General features: G+C 40.1%; 2 protein-coding genes across 4 annotated transcripts in view; both read right to left on the bottom strand.

The window, feature by feature from the left end:
* Ugp2 (UDP-glucose pyrophosphorylase 2) overlaps positions 1–11,672 on the bottom strand; it is a 54,402-nt gene extending 42,730 nt beyond the window's left edge. The window contains exon 1 of one of the 3 annotated variants that reach the window (XM_031340494.1): positions 11,630–11,672. Coding sequence is in view for 1 of the 3 variants with exons in the window: in XM_031340493.1 (XP_031196353.1) it covers positions 10,560–10,578 (19 nt within the window). In the remaining 2 variants the exon portion in view is untranslated. The other 2 variants (XM_031340496.1, XM_031340493.1) reach the window with 2 other exon arrangements.
* Positions 10,880–12,472, bottom strand: LOC116070914 (translation initiation factor IF-2-like). The gene is made up of 2 exons (XM_031342314.1): positions 12,445–12,472; positions 10,880–11,375 (listed from the first exon to the last, which is right to left on the bottom strand). Exons 1-2 carry the CDS (start codon positions 12,470–12,472, stop codon positions 10,909–10,911), a joined length of 495 nt encoding a protein of 164 aa, XP_031198174.1. The 3' UTR covers positions 10,880–10,908.
* Positions 12,473–16,600: the final 4,128 nt, after the last annotated feature.

Below are 16,600 nucleotides of genomic sequence, written 5' to 3'. Positions count from 1 at the left end.
TTCCAAGTTATGGACAGCTTGGTAGTAAACTTGGATAGGTTGGTAACATTGTGTTGGCCAGGAAACAAGGTCCAATCTTAGCCATTTACGAATCATTTCTTGGGGTACCTTTATGCCTAATTATGAGGGCAGGTTGATGACTGGAAAGACTGATCTGGAACACGTCTGAGTTAGGAGATACCAGCGACTGTCTGAATATCCAGGAGGCACAGAACTTGTGAATCCTTATTGCCTCTTATCCTTAATCAGGATTTTATCCCCGATATTTTGGATGTGACTGGAGTAGATGAGTGTGGCAGGCTGGGGTGGGCCTTTGGAAGTAATCCTCAAGGGAAAATCTTTATTCACTTGGAGATGGGCCCGTCTTTAGTAAATGAACAGGGAAAGTTAAAAGCAGTTTTGGTATGATGAACCAGAAAATAGATCATAATGGTAGAAATGTAAGGAACAAGCTGTTCTTGTTTGTTTAGTTTTGTTTATGGATTGGCCTAAATTTCCTCCAGTTTATGGAGAAAATACCTGAGAATAGAACCAACAAGCAGTAAGGACTGGGAGCCTGTCCTTACTGCTGAGTTAGTAGGGTCAGGACCCACACAGTGCCTGAAAACCAGCAATAGTATACACTGCTCAGTTCTACAATTACTTTTGTTGGTAAAAATCAAAGCCCATGACTTTACTGGAAATAGGGGTAACATGTTTTCACAATTCCAGAGATAACTCTAGACAGACAGGACTATATTTTCCACAAAACAGGATTTTTGTTTCACTTTGGTTGTTGTATTAAAACAGCTTGGCAAAAAGAAACCTTAATGGGAAAACGAATTTATGTTAGTTTACAGTGTACATTATGGCAGAGAAATCAAGAAGAAACTTAAAGCAACTAGTCAGATGCATCCACAATCTAAAGCAAAGAGAAATAAGAAATTCTACTATATTCAATTCTCACAACAGTTGATAAGTAATTTGGAAGAAAATTCTAAATACAGAGGAAGAAAAAGGCATGCATTTAAAAACATGAATTGTAGGGCAGTGGTGGTGCATGCCTTTAATCCCAGCCTTTGGGAGGCAGAGGTAGGTGGATTTCTGAGTTCAAGGCCAGCCTGGTCTACGTAGCTATTTGAGATTTAGCTACACAAGAAAAATTGTAAACAATAACTTTCAAGGCTCCCTGTCCAGAACAGCCTACCTATTCAATAACAAGGTTCAAGGTGAAAGTATTCAGAATCATGTCAGTCATTCTCCCTATTAAAGCCAAACTAGGAAAGGCTGGCTAAAAGATATTCTTAGATTTTTGCCAACTTAGTAAGTCCAACCTTCAGACATATCCTCAAAAAATTCCAAACATAGATTCAATTTTGAGTTATAAAAAAAAAATCTCTAACTTTTATTTCTCCCATGTCTTTGATAAGTTCTGGATGCACAGAGAGAATAATTTTTATCCCTTCTATCCAGTTTACAAATATATAATAAGCTTCTACAAGGACATGGTAATAAACTCATTACCCTCTTTTACTCCATTCTGCTGTCGTTTTATTCTACTGGACAAAGCACTACTATAAAATCACATTTTTAATGATTAAGAAGTAAGGATGGAGTTCTAAGAATACAAAAACAGCTGGGCATAGTGACATACACCTGAAACCCCAGCACTCAAATGACTAGGCAGAAGGACTCAAAGTTCGAAGCCAGCTTGAATTTCATAGTGAGATCCTGTTTAAAAAGGAAATTAAATTAATAGGATGGAAGGGTGGTTGGTTCAACAAGAAGTCATCTTACATGCTTCAGCAAAGACCAGAAGACACAGATCTAAAACCCATTTTTTCCTTGTCAATTAGTTACTTATTCACCCCAATTTTTAAAAGGAAGGCCTGGAATTTCTGGAAGGTATAAGTACAAACTGCAGGACTTTTCTTGGATTTAACATTCTCAAGTTACACTTGAGTTGCAGTGGCAACTGGGTTTCTAAAGGAAGGTCAATTAAAGAATCCCTTGAATAATGCAGGATTTCCAACCTCGTAAATAGTGTCCTCCCACTTCTTAGCAAACAGAATTGATCCTTCACTACTTCGGACTGAAAGTAAATTAGGAAGCAAACAGTTCATAAGCATAATGTAGAGGCCATATAGTAGACACCAGGAAAACAGGAGCAGCAAAAGGTGAAGAACCATCCCTACTCCACCTGACTACTGATTCCATCTCAGCAGTCAAAATATCTATTTTTTTTTTCTTTTTGGATGGCATCTTTCTACATGGCCTTGGGTGTCCTGGACCTCACTCTGTAGACCAAGCAGGCCTAGAGACCTACCAGCCTCTATCGCCCAAGTATTCAAATTAAAGGGATTAAAAACAAAAACATAAAAAATCCCAGAATGTCATCACAACTGGATACAACTATGAATGAAGTTCAAGTATATACTGATTAGACATACCAACTCAAGCTAAACATGTTCTGGACTTTCATTGCTGCCCTTCAAATTCACTTGTGAAAACACTTCCTTAAAAAGCTCTTCTTTAGGGGCTGGAGAGATGGCTCAGAGGTCGAGAGCACTGACTGCTCTTCCAGAGGTTCTGAGGTCAATTCGGCTCTATCACCCAGAAATATGACATCTTTGTGATCATGCCTCAGTTCCCACAAGTGGCTCCTTCTTTCTCCAACTGAGTTCCCTAAAGACTGTCTCTAGACCATTTTCTTTCTCTTAATTCATCCCTCATCATTCTTGAAGTTGAAGGATGGAAGTCAGAAGACAATTTGTGGAACCAGTCCTCTCCCACTATGTGCATCCATGGACTTGGTACCAAGCACCTTTACCCACTGAGCTGTCTCTTATGCTCTTATTGGTAGCTTTTAAATATGTACCTCTCATCTAGATCCTACCTTCTCTACTACTTTCTAGATCTTTTAGACCTGAATACTCAGGCTACCTCAAACTCAACTTTATCTAAAACAGAAATCATTATCCAAACTAAGGTACTCTTCTTGCCTTCCCTGCTCCCTTCAACATTCACATCATTTAATCATCCAGACTAAAGGTACAGTCACAAGGTTGGCTCCTCAGTTACAAACTGCTTATTTGGATCATTACAATTCCATTCTCTCTATTTTCAATACTACCTTAATTTTCCTCAGTATCTTCATTTTCTGTTCTGGAGGAAAATGGTCTTCTAACCAACCTGCCTAACACTTGTGATGCCAAGAGGTATGACCTGATCCCCATTTCTATATTATGCCTTCCTTATTTGATGAATTTTTCACAGTCTACTGAAGTAAATACAAATTCATGATCCAGAAGTTTACTTTTTCTTACATTTTCATACATTTATTTTATGCGTATGAGTGTTTTGGCTGCATGTATATGTACAATGTACATGCCTACAGAAGCCAGAAGAGGGCATCACATTCCCTAGAACTGGAGTTACAGATGGTTGTAAGCTACCATGTGAGTGCTGGGAACTAAGCCTGGGTCCTTGCATGAGCCACAAGTACTCTTAACTCCTGAGTCATCTGGACCATGATCTAGGAATATCTTAAACCAGATTAAGGTACATTTTTGGATGGCTGAAGGTAGTAAAAGTGCTACAAAGTTCATAAAAGCTGCAATTTCCTACTCTGTGACTTCTAGGTGAGTCCTTCTAAAACTTTAATTTGCATATAAATAACCTGGAGAGCTATTTAAAACACTGATTCCAGGGCAAGATCCTATCATGCTAACTCAACAATTTTGGGGTAGAGAGAAAATGCATTTCTCATAAACAAACACCGCCAGTATTGCTTTGGTAATATTTTATTTATTTTAATGTTTATTGCAGCCACGTTCCTGGTTCTTATTGTCTCCAATTCTACACCTCAAGGCCATGATTGTTCTGAGATGGCACCCAGCCCAGATTAGTCTAACTCCTTCCAGCTGATTTAAGCATGAAACATAATATGACTCTGAATAGTGACATACAACTATATAGCTTGACAAAGAACTTTATAGAAATGTGTTCCTCAGTAGGGGGCGGGAGGATCCATATGAATGTTTAATAAATACTTGGGGTGATGCCTGCCAGAGAGCTAACCCGGGGCTTTGTTCCTAATAGGCAATACTTTGAGCTGTACTCCTAGACAATAAATGGTTGTGACAAAATGAAAGGCAATCAGATGTGGCAGTACTACTATGCAAATAATCAAGAACTTTGCTAATCATATATTGCTGCTCTCTATATAAAAACTGGTAGAGTACACATAAACTAGACTTCTCAATAAAATTAACCTTGTTCTCATATAATATAGTCTATTTCTTTTGATAGTGCTTGGAATTGAATCCAATGTTTTTATACATATTAAGCAAGTGTTACATTACAAACATGTCTAGTCTAAGAAGACTTGTTAAAATCTCAGAGAAGAAATGTCACATACAAAGTAACTTTGTTAAATAATATCACTTTTTTGAGGTTTAATAGCTGAGAAGAAAGTCATGCCAAGGGGCCTACTATACTCCTTTGTTGAGAAGGGGAAGCAGTGTAACATAAAGCCACCAAGGACCAAAAGTTATCTAGCAGCCCTGTCCTGTATCTTGATGTATGTATACTTTGATACACTTTTAAGCCTGGAAAGGCCTTTAAGGTCAGGGAGTCCAACTCCTTACTTTGAGAATGAAGAAATGAGTCCAGAGAGGATGATTTTCCTAAGTGGTCCTCAGGCCTTGTTGTTTGGTACCCTGGTTACTTCTCTTATAATTTGGTGACTAGCAAGTAAATGGTAGACTAAGCAAACATGACTATTTCAAGTCTATGAATACAATGAATTTTGCTTTTTAAGATTCAAGCAAAATCACAAAGGAATAGGAAACTCATGATTTACATAAAAAATCAACAACAAACATCTAGGAACATTTGGGGGAAATGAAACATTGTGTTCTTTAAGCTAAGTAAGACAACATAGCTTGCTTCTCTATGGTTTTCAGAAACAACCCTTGATTATTGAAATGGTTGGAGGAGGAAGGAGTTGCAACCAATTTCTCTTGGCCATAACTGAGAAAAATAAACAATGGCAACTATTGGCAGAGGCAGAACTGGAGCCCTAGACAATTACTTCACCACAAGCTAAATGAGATGCCTGTATCACCAATCAAGAGAGCCTGGAAACAGTTTTTAAATGCAACATTATTATAGTTTTTACACACAAAGTTGTTCCATGAAAAACGACAAAGTTTAATTTCTTGTGATGGTTTAGCAAGCCAACTTCACAGAATTAAGTGAGTTGTTAATAGAAAATACATGTCTGATAGAATTTTAGAGATCTAAGAAATAGTGTTTCAATTAATAGTGACTATGTCTGGGAATTTACTAAGACCAAAATGTTCACAATTCAAATACTATTTCTCCAAGTCCAAATTGAATATTTTAGGAAAGAAATTATAGGTTGTTTTTAAAGTGCCATAGTCTTTACAAAGCCTCCAGTTTTTACAGAATCCTACACTATCAAAGGCCTTAAACCAGCTACCCTTCTTCATTCATTTTAAATCTGAGTATCCCCATATAAACATAGTCTAACATGGTTTGAATGTATTCCAATAGCATAAATGAAGAGGTAAAACCACCATTTTTTCTACTGTACAAATAATTTTGGGATGAATAACATTATAGGAAGTTAATACGTCTTTTATTCATTTTCATCAATAAGAGAGGTTAACTTCCAAATACTTACTGGTATTAACTTTCCAGACTTCTGAAAACTCATAATACCTGCATTTGTACAAAAAGTACCAAGAAAAAAAAAAGGCTTGGTGGAAAGTGAAAACCTCCAGTATCTTGATCATTTCTTTAAAACATTTTTATTATCAGGCCAAATTATATTCCTATCACCAGTTTTCCCATTATTTTAAGTTGGCTACAATTCATCTCTGAATAAACAAACACATGCACACATACAATGGTTTCTGTGAAGTGGTATTTTAAGAAAAACTCTATTTCAGAAACTTTTCAGTGTATCTTCAGGATTTTAAAAAAAGATGCTTCCAGCCTGGTTTGCTGGTACACTCCTTTAATTCCAGCACTGGGGAAGCAGATGCAGGCAGATCTCTGAGAGTTCGAGGCCAGCCTGGTTTGCAGAGTTCCAGGACAGCCAGCACTGTAACACTGAGAAACTTTATCCTGAAACAAACAAGCAGGGCTGGAGAGATGGCTCAGCAGTTAAGAGCACTGACTGCTCTTCTAAAGGTCCTGAATTCAAATCCCAGCAACCACACGGTGGCTCATAACCATCCGTAATGAGATCAGATGCCCTCTTCTGGGGTGTACAGCTACAGTGTACTTACATATAATAAATAGATCTTAAAAAACAAACAAACAAACAAAAAAATAAAAAGATGCTTCCAAGAAGTGTACCCATTAATATCTATGTCCTAATATTCTTTGTTAATTTTTTTCCTCAGTAATCCTTCATAAATTAAAATCATCAATCTTAGAAGAAAGGCTCAGTAAGGGAAATTTAACTGCAGAAATGAAAGACAGCCAAACTTTATCAGACCAATTCTTCTGCTTGAATTTCCTAAATATTTACAACTATGACTGAATTGAACTAAATTTATACAGCCACCCTCTAGCAGCATCATAAACTCTAGTCTACAGCTTTAAGGAATGTGCTTTAGCCATTACTTTTAGTACTCCTCCTGACTTAAATCCATACCACAATCTTTCTGGGAAAAATGTTAATCATTCCAGTGATAAGCAACAGGTTTCAGGATTTGAGAAGAACTACACTGAAGCAACCAAGGCCCAGAATGCTGCTCATCCTTGTATTCACCTCAGACCCTTTCAGTTATAATTAGCTCAGTGATTTTTGTTGACCAGCTGACACATAACAACAGGAATCACCAAGAGTCAAAAAAAAAATCCAACAAATGGGAAGTTGACAGGCCACAAATATATTTTAAGCAATGCAGATTTATTTATATGGCTTTCCTTGAAATATAATATTATATTAAATATATACTATATAGTATAGTTTTTAAGGATACGGGATAGTTTTACACAGTTAGATAGATAATGGCATATTTAAAGTTGTGAAAATACTTCCAGAATTACAGTGTTAAGCAAATAGCCTAGCCTTAGCTGGTTGCCTATACAGCATCAGTCTCTTCACCATTATAAATTTCCAAACATTTAGGAAGACAGTTCTCACAACTTTTTAAAAGAAAAATTCCAAAGGGCATCTGATGACAAACCTAGCAAAACCCTATAACTGCTGCTGATGCTACCCACAAATATGACGGGTAAGAAAGAGGTAGTGCTCATTTATGTAGAAAAGTGCAGGCACTGAATAATCCTAGTGGCTGAGAAAGCCAGAGTGAGACAGTTTCATGGGTAGGCAAAAGAACATGGCAGCTCATATCATGCTTCGTGAAAAGTACCACTAGGCTCCTGAAGAACATAGGCTTCCACAGATATGCAGAACTTATGCCTTTACGGGCCCAGTAATTCTATACTGACAACTCACTCCTACACAGACAACTTACCTCTCTACAGTATTAAGTGTTTTTACTAACCAAAAATTTCCAACTAACTTCTTATGATCTAAATGGCTGAGGAAGAAGATACCCAGCATTCTTATAACAGTAGTGCTTGGATTTGGAGCCAAGCCAAGCATAGCAATCTTATGTTTCATATTGCCCAAAAAGAATGATCTCCAATGCATAGTTCGTAACACCCAGATCTACAGATCCCTGAGTATCCACTGTAAGGAAAAAAGGAATATAGTGAAAGGCATACAATGAACATTCAAAAAAAAAGTTGTTAACTGAACGTTTAAACTGTAACTTGTATTTACCCCACTACTATCCAAGCTTTACCTTGCCCTCCCCTCCCCTCCGCTGTTTAGTAATTTTCTTTAAAATATATCAACTTTCAAGTAACCAGACTAAATATTAAATCTGAATATGAAAATCAAAAACTATTTGTATTTCTGTTGACGGCATGTTGAGCAGCAATGCTATCTGAAAGCCATCATTATTTTAGGAAAGAATAAAAGTTAATGGCCACAGAGTATTTACCCAGCTAAGTCACTTAATACAGCACCTCACTTCAACTTCTCAATGACCCTGAGGCATAAGCAGTAAGACCCAGTGGAGGCAGCGGAGACCGGAGGTGGAATCCAACGCTTCTCCCATGATAACCATGCATGTCATCACTAAATTATATTCTCAGTCTAATTTCCAAATCCTACACAGGGAGAACCTAAAGTTCAGAAAAGTGTCTAAAAATCACTTTTTAGTAACAGGAGTCAAATTTAAGTCCATGCCCTTTTGTGTTTCTCAGTATTTATGTAATTTAAGATATGTCATAAAAACCTACAGCCGAAAACATAGGGTAAGCTAACCTACTAAAAAGCATATAGAACATTTTAGGTTGTGGGCATTTGCTACCTGTGACAAATTCTTTTAGAACATTTACTTTCAAGACACTGTGTTTTTCCCAGGGATGTATTATCTTTGTCTATAGAAAATGGTAATCTATTTGGAGAATAGGCCATGCCTAAAATTTTAACCTTTCAACAAAAGGTGTTGGAAAGGACAGGAGTTGTAAACAACTCAGGAGTTCTAGGACTTCTCCCCAGCTCATCTTTGGACATCTTCATCAGCTGTAAAATACTTCTTAGGGCTCAGAAGTATTAAATGAGGCAATACGTGAAGTAGCTACGTTTGTTAACACTTTCCCTGTGAAGCAGCAGAGGCAGTGTACATGAGTGGAAAGGAGCATCAGGCACTTCTGTAGGAGGGGAGGATCAGCACTGGACTGCTTTTAAAAAAAGAGAAAAAGAAGCTCCCAACTCTTATTCTTGAAAACTGAGACATGTAGACAACTCTGAAATTAGCCAATTAGTTTTATCATTTCTAACAGTAACCAAGGTAAGCACATAAGAGTTCATATTTAAATACAAAAAGTATGCAATGATAAATTCCATGACTGAGTTAAACATATTTGGAGAGAGTATCATCTTTTTGTGCAAAACTGCCTGTTTAAAAGGAAAACTACTATTTTGAGTAAAAGTGGAAAGTAAATAAATCAAATGTGGCATCTTGAATTGCATCATGGAAATAGGAATCAGTTTATAGTTTAGTTAATGCAATTATGTTAATTTCATTTTGACACTTGTGCAATATTTTGAAAACTGCAGAAGTACTTTAAAATAATGGGCTTTAAAAAGTGGGCAGCAATGTCCACAGTCACTTACGTATTCTTGATTTAGAAATCTGAAGATCACAGCCACAGAAAAGCTGTAAATGTACATCAACTCTGTAAGTGATCCTAAAATACTAAACTACATGGATTACTTTGAGTTTAATATTTTTTTTAATTCCTAAGAAAAGAAATTTGTTTACTTTTCTCTAGCATATTCTTAGAAAACACCGGTTTTGTGGTACTTACAAGACCAGTAAATTCTAAGTTATCCCTGCCTTCCTGATCTTGAGATGTTTATTAAATCAGAACATAAGAGGCGATCTAGCATATCTAGCTTCATATCAAGTATAACACCAACTTTAAACATAATGACAAAATGACATTTCTGAGCTTAGTGCTGAAGGCAGATAGGCAGAGCGGTCCCATCTGTTTCCGTAATAATGAAGGCAGATTCCTTTAATCTATTATGCAAAACTTAATAAAGTGGGGCATAACCCTGTATAGCATTTTCATTTCCAGGACATCCCTAGCATAAGTTTAAAAGAAAAGGGGGAAAGGTACATGTACAGTTACTGAGAATCACATAAAGTGGTTGCAAACTTCACTAGTTGTATTAAGCAAGATGGCTGAAGCTTTCACACACTGGGGTCTGGAAGGAAAAGTTTCTTATATATCTAGAGGCCAACTATACAGTTTTGTGACAGACGTTTAAGGAAGCACCCGATTGCAATGCTACAGCTTGGTTGAGGGGTATTTGCTAATTGCTAAATGCCTTCTTTACACACATACAGATTTGGATGGTACTTTTCAAATTTAAAGAAAGCATAATCTTTCTATATTAAAAAAAAAAAAAAGGAAAAAGCAAACAGCACTGCAGCAAAGTCATTTCTCTGACTGGAATGACCTCCAGTGTCTACAAACTACTCCTGATTTCGCAACAAATGACTCTGAGACTCAATCCACGTACACACAGAATAGAACGGTAAAGCTTCCTACTAGTCTTGACAAACGCATCTGCCTGCCCCTAGCCCTCTGGGTTTCCTCGTCCCACAAAGATAACTAACTTATCATCGCCTGCAAGAAGGGAACAAGAATTAATCAGCAGTCAAAATCCTGTTTTGATTATTACAGTTACTATCCACGATGTTAGAATACTATTCAAACTGATTTTAGAAGGTAGAACTAACCCCTGCAGGGAACAGAGGCATACAAACACGTATATGAAATGCCAACCCAGCAAGTGGCGCAAAGCAGTTCAAATACCAATTTAACCAAAAAGGTCTGGCAAACGGTATCACAAGGGAACATTTCCAGTTCCAAACTACCCACTTACCTAGAGACTACCAATATCCAAAATCGGACGAAGCAGCCAAGAGACAGAAAGCAAAATGTCTTACCTTGTACAAATCTCGACATTTTAGGATTTTTATTAAAATAATCTGGCTTATAATTTTCAGTTTCTAGAATCTGCGTTGTAAGAAAGGTCTCTCTCCCTTCCCTGCAACAACCGAAGTGTTCTTTCTCCTCCGATGTTTAACTACTTAAGGAAGAATTCGGAGGAAAAAACAAAAACAAAAAACTACTCTTTAAAAAGAAAAATCCTGAAGACGGAAACTTGGTGGGACCGACTCAGCTCGGGAGGGAACTCCAGGCTACTCAGCGATCCCCACACCGACTAGGGACGACTGGAGACTCCGGAAAAGGTAAAACCAGACGAACTTAAATTTCATCAATGGAGAGGCGGACCTAGAGCCGCTTCACCGCCCTCTGGTCTCCACGCCCTCTAGGGCTGGACTGCCGCAGGCCCCCGGCCGCACCCCGAGGCCCCTCGCAGGCGGCCGTCCAGCCGCGAGCTGCTGGCGCCCGGCGCGGCTCCGGAGGCGGGGAGGCCGGCGAAGGGGCAACGCCACCTTTTCTCCAGCCCATAAATAGACTGGACTCGGAGATGCTGCGAATTCTGCACTTGGGCAGACAGCTGGCCCCGGGCGGCCTCCAGTGCCCGCCCTCCCCTACGCAGAGGCTCCACACCAGGGCCCGGCTCGCCCCCTCCCTCCCCCGGGGCCTGGCCGCCAAGACCCCCCGGGGAGGCCTGGCCCTTCCCGACACGCCCTCGGCCCGCCCGCCCCCCACTCTAACACGCCCCACGGTCGGCCTCCGGCCACGCCTTTCGGAGCAAGACCCCACCAGGAGGTCGCTCGGAGCCCGGCCCGCCCCTTAAGCGACACCCACCGACCGATTCCTTCGAGGGCTGGGAAGTTGCAGGCCTGGAATCAGGTCTCCCAGGCTGCAAGAGCGTGTCCGAGGCGGCCTCCCCTCCGCTCCCGTCACACGCCAACACCAGGAGCCCGGCGCCAGCGTGCGCAGCCCGTGACCCTCCAGCCCGCCGCCTCCCGACACCGGGGCCCCCACTTTCTCCACACACCTCCCCTCCCCCCTCCTTCCCCCCCCAATGCGGAAATGTCCCTACTGCTCAGAGCGACTTGCGCAGCCGCCAGTCCAGAGCCGAAGTTTGCTCAGGGCCTGGCCAATGAGACACGCGGAGGTGGCAGGGGGCGGGGCGTTCGAGGCCCGAGGGAGGCGGGCTCAGAAGCGAAGGCGGGAATCCCACGCGTGGGAGCTGCACAGGCAAGCAGCGTGGTGCCAAGCACGTCTGTCTGTGCCTGCTGTCTGCAGACGCCACGAGCGTGAGAGAGAACTGAAGTGAGTGCTCGTGTTTGCACTCCACCCGAATTTGCCCGTTGAGAAAACCTTGGCCGCTGAGTTCTGAGCTCCCCCATCAGCGGCTTCCTCAGGGACGCCAGGCCCTTCCCCAGAGGACCCAACGGCTCTGCCCACCAGTTAGGGTTTGAGGAGAGCTAGGGCATCCAGAATCATGCAAAGGGATGGGATGTGTGTGGCTCACCAGCAGGAGGAGGGCCTGGGGGCGTCGAAGGGAATGCCGAATAAAGGCTCTCCAGAAAGAGCCATCACTATTCGCCTTACCTCGAATCCCACTCCTGGGCACGTTTGTGCTGGAATAGGGTGTTTACTTTTCTAGCCAAAGTGAAAATGACTTATTATCCTTACGGTGCTGATGATAGATCTTGAAGTCTCCAAAAGAAAGAAGAAGTTAAAAGCCAGAACGTTGGCACTAGTCTGGGGACTCCCTGGGGTGTGCCCAATCACAGCTAGTCTTGCCAACCATACAAGCCCATAAGACTGCCTGTCTCCTTTAACATTCTCGCTTTACCCTACTTAAACCAAGGGCCAGGCCCTATCAAGTGCCTCAAACCAACCAAGCACTTCCAGAAGGGTTTGAAATGTGCGACATTATTCCGCCAAGGTAAATGAGAATTTCTAAATTATTCTCTAGACAAGAGAGCTTTCATTATTCAGTCCCTTTGGGTTCATATGGAAATGTTATTAAACAACACAGGAAAAGATAGTGACCGTGTTGCTTATGTAGAATCCAAAAACCTTAGGCTTCCAAATATCTCAGCTAAGAAAATAACTTTCTCCAAATGAAAAAGTTTCTAAAATAACAAATGACTTCGGTTTAGTAACGACATTTGGTCTGGATTTTTTGCTTAGATTCTACATCCTCTCTGAACAGTAGAGAAATTGTTCTAGCAGTGAATGAACTGTATTTATCAGTCTGTGTAAGCACTAAAACAGAACCAAAGACCTGGGGCTCCTCATGTAAGTTAGCCTGCAAAAAATTACGTGCAACAAAGAACCCTTGATTTTTCCAGGCTTATTATATGTTAGAATGGCTGGTTATTTTTGAATCTTTAAATCTAGCTAAAGCATTTTGTAGTTCCTAGGAATTGGCACCTTGATTTATGAGTGACTAACTACTGAGATAGGACACAAAGAATGTTGTGTGCATTTACTACTTTTAAAAAAGTTCCCAGAAACTAAACACAAACAAATCCAAAACACTTCGCATCTTACATGGTTAACTTTGTAGTGTATGGTTGGCCCTTGGCCAGAAGCACTAGAGAAACCACATTTCTAAATGCTACATTTATATAGTGCCTTGCAAATGAAATTTCTTTAGAGAGAGGCTTGAATTTAAATTCCAGATCTTCAGACAGAGTTTCTCACTCCTTAAGAATGAGGAAAATAGCTCATTTGACAAATCATGGGATAGGGATGTAAAACCTGAGGTTCTTCAGGACCATAAAGCAATTGTTTGTTTCTCTCTTTATGTTCAACCTTCTCCTTCCCTCTCCCTCTCCCTCTCCCCCTCCTTCCCATACCCTGGGGTGGGGGTGGGGTGGGCATGGGATGGGGTTGGGATAGGGTGTCTCTTCTGTTTGATTTAAGATTTCTTTTATTTTATGTGTATTGAGTGTGCCATGTTTGTGTTTGGTACCTGTAGAGGTCAGAGGGGGCATGGGATCCCCTAGATCTGGAATTAAAGAAGGTTATGAGTCACTCTGTGCTAGGAACCCAACCGAGGAACTCTGTAAGAGCTAGTGCTCATCCAGGCAGTGGTGGTACATGCCTTTAATCCCAGCACTTGGGAGGCAGAGACAGGCAGATTTCTGAGTTTGAGGTCAGCCTGGTCTACACAGTGATTTCCAGGACAGCCAGGGCTATACAGAGAAACCCTGTCTCGAAAAACCAAGGCATCTCTGCAGACCCTGATCACTTCCCCTGCACTAGATTACAGATAAAGAGGTTGAGTGAGATAACAAACAGAACAGAAGCCTGGACGCCAGTTTCTGGTGAGCTGTGCTGTCCTCCAAGGGCCATCGAAATACTGCCTCTAATTTATTTCACTCCATCTTCCTACTTCCCCATAGAAAAATGAAAAAAAACAACAACAACAAAGCAAAACTTTGTCTTAACTGGTCTTATGTTTTGTGAGCAATCCCACAGCCTCAGCTACTTAAGAACCCTGCCACTAGCTACAGCCATAGCTCCTACACAGTAACAATCTTTGCTGCCTCTTTACATTTACTGTTTGTCAGTGGTTACTACATGGAAAGTATTCCATAAGTGTATGCTGAGTGATAGGTTTGGTACCATTACATCTTTTCATTCATAGTATTATATCCTGGTCTCTATAATTCATATTTAGAAGTAGTGATTCTTAGTTTCAGTGCTTTTCACCTAGAATATGAACATTGGACAAAGTATGTGAGAGCAGCAAATATAACATCTTTTTTTTTTTTTTTGAACCTCTGCTCACTCCGGTCCAAAGATTTATTATTATACATAAGTACACTGTAGCTGTCTTCAGACGCACCAGAAGAGGGTGTCAGATCCCATTATGGATGGCTATGAGCCACCATGTGGTTGCTGGGATTTGAACTCAGGACCTTCAGAAGAGCAGTCGGTGCTCTTACCCGCTGAGCCACCTCGCCAGCCCCAAATATAATATCCTGATGGTTTAATAAGCTATATCAGCTGCTTATCATGAGCATTATCTAGTAAAGGATGATTTAGGTGAGGTTTTGTTTTTAGTTGTTTGGGGGTTTTTGTTTCATTTTTTCTTGGTAATGGGGATTAAACCCATTGCCTGGCACATGACAGGCAAGGGCTCCATGATGGAGTGTTATCCTCAACCCTCAGGGTAATTTAGAAATTGCTAAAGTATTAAATAAGTATAAGGTAAGCAGAGTGTGTGGTCATTTTTTTAATTTATTTTTGTCATTCCTTCCTCATACTCTTTATTTAAAAAAAAAAACTAATGCAGCACAGTTTGTTATAAAGAAAACAATTCTATGTCATTCCTGAAGACTTGAGCCAAGAGTCTAGGCAACAATTAACTGCTGGACTCCTGCCTACACTCAGAATTGGCTCCCATCTATTCATCTGAGTCTTGGGTACCCACAGGAAAGAGGACAGGGGATTACTGTTAGCAGTTGCTAGTTACTGACTAGATTTAACAAGGAAGTATTTTTGAGTCAAAATATAATTAGGCTGGGTTAGCTGGAAAAATATATCAAATTGTATCTATGAGATGAACTACTAATGAGCGAGCTGTCTAAAAATGAGTGTGGTTTCCAAATACTTGAGGAAGAGAAAGACTTCATTCTTTCCTGTTGCCAAACAAGAAGTTTGCTGAAACAAGTTGAGAATTTAAATTGTGACATGGGCTTTCATTTTTCACAGTTGCTTTTTAAATTGTATCTAATAGTTATATAACTTATATAGCATAACACCATCATTTATTTCAAATAACTGAGATGTTAAAAAAGTATATCAACTCACATTGCAGATAGTTACCTAAAGAGTTGATAAAGCAATCTTATTGGTTTTAAGTCCTTAGGCTCTCATAAGAATACAAGTTAACCAAAGCACATGTTTGTTGACGTTTGTTGACAGTTTTCTCCTAGCTGTCCATTAAGAATTAAAGAGAGCAGGTTCTTACTGTGACAGCATCTAATACTTCTTCCTTTCTTCACATTCCCCAGGGGAACATGTTGATGAGAAACTGGGGTGCCCATGAAATTGTATCTGTCATTATTTTACCAACTGTATCTCTAGACCTCTTTTGATTTTAGAGGCAAAGGGTTCATTCCCTTGAAAGATAAATATAAAGAAATACCATATGTGGGTTTCAGGGTTTTAAATTAAACATAGATTGCTATGTGAGCATAATTTAGAAATATTCTTTTTTAAAAAAATTTATTTATTATTATACATAAGTACACTGTAGCTGACTTCAGACCCAGCAGAAGAGGGCATCAGACTTCGTTACCGGTGGTTGTGAGCCACCATGTGGTTGCTGGGATTTGAACTCAGGACCTTCAGAAGAGCAGTCAGTGCTCTTACCTGCTGAGCCATCTCACCAGCCCAGAAATATTCTTAAAAGTGCACTGAGAAACAGCACATTTCTTTCAAAACTAAGAACAAGTAAATATTTGGGTTTACTCAGGTGATGTTTATCTAGGTGAGTATATTTTTCCTACTGACTTTGAAATCCACTGCAATCTGGTACAATCACTCTGGAAATCAGTTTGGTGGTTCCTCCGGGAATTGGACATAGTTCTACCGGAGGACCCAGCTATACCACTCCTGGGCATATACCCAGAAGATGCTCCAACATGTAATAAGGACATATGCTCCACCATGTTCATAGCAGCCTTATTTATAATAACCAGAAACTGGAAACAACCCAGATGTCCCTCAACAGAGGAATGGATACAGAAATTGTGGTACATCTACACAATGGAGTACTACTCAGCTATTAAAAAGAATGAATTTATGAAATTCTTAGAGAAATGGATGGATCTGGAGAATATCATCCTGAATGAGGTAACCCAATCACAAAAGAACACACATGGTATGCATTTTCTGATACGTGGTTATTAGCCCAGAAGTTCGGAATACAGGAAGAACAACCCACAAACCACAAGAAATTCAAGTAGACGGAAGACCAAAATGTGAACATTTCATTCCTTCTTAAAAGGAAGAACAAAATACCCACGGAAGGAGTTGCAGA

The sequence above is a fragment of the Mastomys coucha genome, unplaced genomic scaffold (genome assembly GCF_008632895.1).
Source record: "Mastomys coucha isolate ucsf_1 unplaced genomic scaffold, UCSF_Mcou_1 pScaffold22, whole genome shotgun sequence".
Taxonomy (NCBI): Eukaryota; Metazoa; Chordata; class Mammalia; order Rodentia; family Muridae; genus Mastomys; species Mastomys coucha.
This window is presented reverse-complemented; position numbering and strand designations above follow the sequence as displayed.

Bases quoted from the DNA above. Each gene is read 5' to 3' on its own strand.
- LOC116070914 (XM_031342314.1), bottom strand. From the start codon at position 12,472: ATGTCGCACATTTCAAACCCTTCTGGAA. The intron at 11,376-12,444 runs GTGCTTGGTTGG...GTGTCGCTTAAG, and splicing joins CATTTCAAACCCTTCTGGAA to GGGCGGGCCGGGCTCCGAGC.